The sequence below is a fragment of the Trachymyrmex cornetzi genome, unplaced genomic scaffold (assembly GCF_001594075.2).
Source record: "Trachymyrmex cornetzi isolate Tcor2-1 unplaced genomic scaffold, Tcor1.1 scaffold631, whole genome shotgun sequence".
Classification (NCBI taxonomy): Eukaryota; Metazoa; Arthropoda; class Insecta; order Hymenoptera; family Formicidae; genus Trachymyrmex; species Trachymyrmex cornetzi.
The window spans coordinates 27,144-30,531 of NW_017299950.1; the positions used below are offsets into that span (position 1 = coordinate 27,144).

A 3,388-nucleotide genomic window follows, 5' to 3' on the forward strand; every position below is an offset into this window, starting at 1 on the left:
CAAATGGTGATTCTTTCCGAGAAGCACCATTTGGGCCAGTTTCATCAACGCTTAGCGCTTTTTTTACCTTTTTTTTAAAAAGGTAAGTTTGTATAAATTTTAAAATTCCATAGATAAAAATTTTTATACACATGATACATATCATTAGAGTTAAGTAAACAATAAAAAAAAGATTGAGTTTTACTTTTTAATTTGGTAGAATTTAATTAATTTGATAATCAATTATACGAATATGATACATATCATTAGAGTTAAATAAACTATTTTTTCTTTAGGAGGAATAAAATAGTAAAATTTAATTCTAAGTTACGGCGGGGGATGGCCTTTTGTCAAAGATTTATAGCCAGCCTGCGAGGGGCTAAGAAATTCGGCCCACTGACGTTGGAGGAGATAGAGGAAGCAGAAACCGCTATCTTACAAATCATTCAGCGAGACGCTTTGTAAAGGATATTAAGGAACTAAAAGAGCAGCGATCAGTAAGCAAAGCAAGTAAACTGACTAAGATGGACCCATTTTTGGACGAGAAAGGAATGGTCCGAGTGGGAGGACGCCTTCGGCATGCAGATCTAACTCCAGATCAGAAGCATCAGATCATTTTACCAGCAAGTCATCATGTAGTCACATTGATATTTAAACAGGAACACGAAAAACGATTGCACTGTGGTCCAGAGCAGCTATTAAATTCTGTTCGGCAAAAATATTGGCCCTTAAATGGAAGAAGAGAAGCAAAAAGAGTAACTCGAGGTTGCGTTAAATGCTTTAGATACAAACCTCGAACGCCTGAATTAAAAATGGCGGATCTTCCGAAGGATAGAGTCACGGAATCTTGGAGACCTTTTCTCATTTCTGGAGTGGATTATGCTGGTCTACTACAAATGAGAGAGAGTAGAAGGCGAGGTAAATTTCCAGTTGTCAAGGTGTATGTGGCGATATTCGTTTGTTTTAGTACAAGGGCGGTACACTTAGAACTGGTAACGGCATTAACTACGGAGGCCTTCATGGCGGCCTTGAGAAGATTTATAACAAGAAGGGGTATGTGTTCGCAACTGTATTCCGATAACGCAACTAACTTCGTGGGCGCAGCACGAGAATTGAGAGAAATTTACGAGTTCCTAACAAATAATGAAAACGAAATCGGTGAGAAATTAGCAAATCAAAAAATCGAATGGAAGTTTATACCTCCCAGCTCGCCACATTTCGGAGGGCTATGGATGGCGGCCGTGAAGGCATTGAAAAGACATCTGAACACGGTGACGAGAGGGCTTATCCAAACGTATGAGGAGTACAACACGTTGCTAATAGAGATAGAAGCGGTCCTAAATTCGAGACCCCTAACTCCTTTATCCGCTGATCCCAACGATTTGGTAGCATTAACCCCGGCTCACTTCCTTATCGGGGATCCCTACTAGAACCTATGCAGAACAATTTCGTAGGTGTTTCAGATAATAAGCTATCCCGTTGACAGCATCTCCAAAAGGTTCGACAGCACTTCTGGAAGCGGTGGCAACGAGAGTATCTGCAAACCTTGCAGATGAGAAGCAAATGGACAAGAGGACAAGAGAAAATGGAGGCAGGCATAATGCTGCTTCTGAAGGACGATAATTTACCTCCGCTGAGATGGAAACTGGGCAGAGTGGTGGAGATCTTCGCGGGCAAGGACGGAATCGTTCGGGTCGCTACAGTTCAGACCGAAAATGGAAGGCTCCGGAGAGCTATTCAAAAACTTTGTCCATTACCAATTAACGATGTTTAAAGGGAATCAGCTAGACGACGCAGACTACTGGCTCATTAGGCGATTATTATAGAGAATTAATTTGTTTATTGCGTCTAGTTTCTAATTTTTTATTATTTAGTTGATAATATTCCAACTATTGTGAATTATCATTATTTTAATTTAATTATAATTCAGTTTAACATGAGTACTTTTATTCAAAGGAGTTAGGCTAGAGTAGCACACTTTTATGTAATTAGATTGAAAGACATTCTTTCAAGGAGGGCGGTATGTCGAGGATTCTCGAGATAGTAGATACGGAACTGAGCTTACCACGCGCATCGCGGCGGCGCATGAAGAAGCGGGCAGTATCAAAGAATATGGCGGACAATCAGTCACGAGCGTGTACAGCTCCTACGCAATAAAGTCAATCAACCAAAGTACAAAAGGGTGTTAATCCACTTATTAACCATTCAATAACAATAATTTTTTACTCAAATACTATTAACTTTACAGAAAAAACTGAAAGACAAAAATTGTTTGTTTTCTTCTCATAAAGTTCTAAGAATTTTTTCGCAATTTTTTATCAATTTTTCAATACTGCATTTTCATACTATTTACCAACATAAGAAAATACGATCTTAAAAAATTCTGAACAAATTCTAAAAAAATTCTCAGAACCTTATGAGAAGGAAATGAACAATTTTTGTCTTTAATAGTTTTTCTGTAAAGTTAATAGTATTTGAGTAACAAATTATTCAAGACCAATTTTCGACAATTTTTAGTAATTCATGTCTTGTTAAGTATTACGAAAATTGTAAAATGGTACAAGACTTTTTTGTTCCTCCCATTCTACGTCCCTAATGTGGCCCCGATCTTACTTAAGAGACACCCCGTATATATATATATAGGGTGGACCAAATGAGTCTATAATGGGAAATATCTCGAAATAGAGGCATAATACAAAAAAATACTTCAGACAAAAGTTGCAGGGGGCAAAGGGGGACACGCAATGGTATCATTGACTTTGACCTTGAATCCTATTTTCAAGGTTATTTCGGAGTTAAAATGGTTTCTTTAAATGGGAACCCCTATTTTTTATCCCGGATTTGAAAAGAACGGGAAATTTTACGTACAAAATAGTGTTTTTGTGAAGGTCATTTCAAGGTCAAATGAAGGTCAAATATGCGAACACAGTTGAAAATGTGTCGACTGACATTCCAAGCTTTTACGAAAGGTTCAAGTCACTTCGAAAGGTTCAAGTCACTTTACCTTCAATTGACCTTGATAATGGTAGTACTTTGTAGGTCGTTCATGCTCGATAGGCCATTGGACCTTTCAAAGTGACTTGAACATTTCCTAAAAGCTTGGAATGTCAGTCGACACATTTTCAGCTGTGTTCGCATATTTGACCTTTATTTGACCTTGAAATGACCTTCACAAAAACACCATTTTGTACGTAAAATTTCCCGTTTTTTTCAAATCCGGGATAAAAAATAGGGGTTCTCATTTAAAGAAACCATTTTAACTCCGAAATAACCTTGAAAATCGGATTCAAGGTCAGAGTCAATGATACCATTGCGTGTCCCCCTTTGTCCCCTGCAACTTTTGTCTGAAGTATTTTTTTGTATTATGCCTCTATTTCGAGATATTTCCCATTATAGACTCATTTGGTCC

At 37.8% G+C, this 3,388-nt stretch overlaps 1 protein-coding gene across 1 annotated transcript in view; it reads left to right on the top strand.

The window, feature by feature from the left end:
* The window catches only part of LOC108766835 (uncharacterized), a 7,998-nt gene extending 6,245 nt beyond the window's left edge, over positions 1 to 1,753 (top strand). Inside the window, exons 5-6 of the mRNA XM_018516364.1 lie at positions 447 to 1,364; positions 1,466 to 1,753. Coding sequence (XP_018371866.1) covers positions 447 to 1,364; positions 1,466 to 1,753 — 1,206 coding nt within the window. The remainder of the gene's footprint in view (positions 1 to 446; positions 1,365 to 1,465) is intronic.
* The last annotated feature ends 1,635 nt before the right edge of the window (positions 1,754 to 3,388 follow it).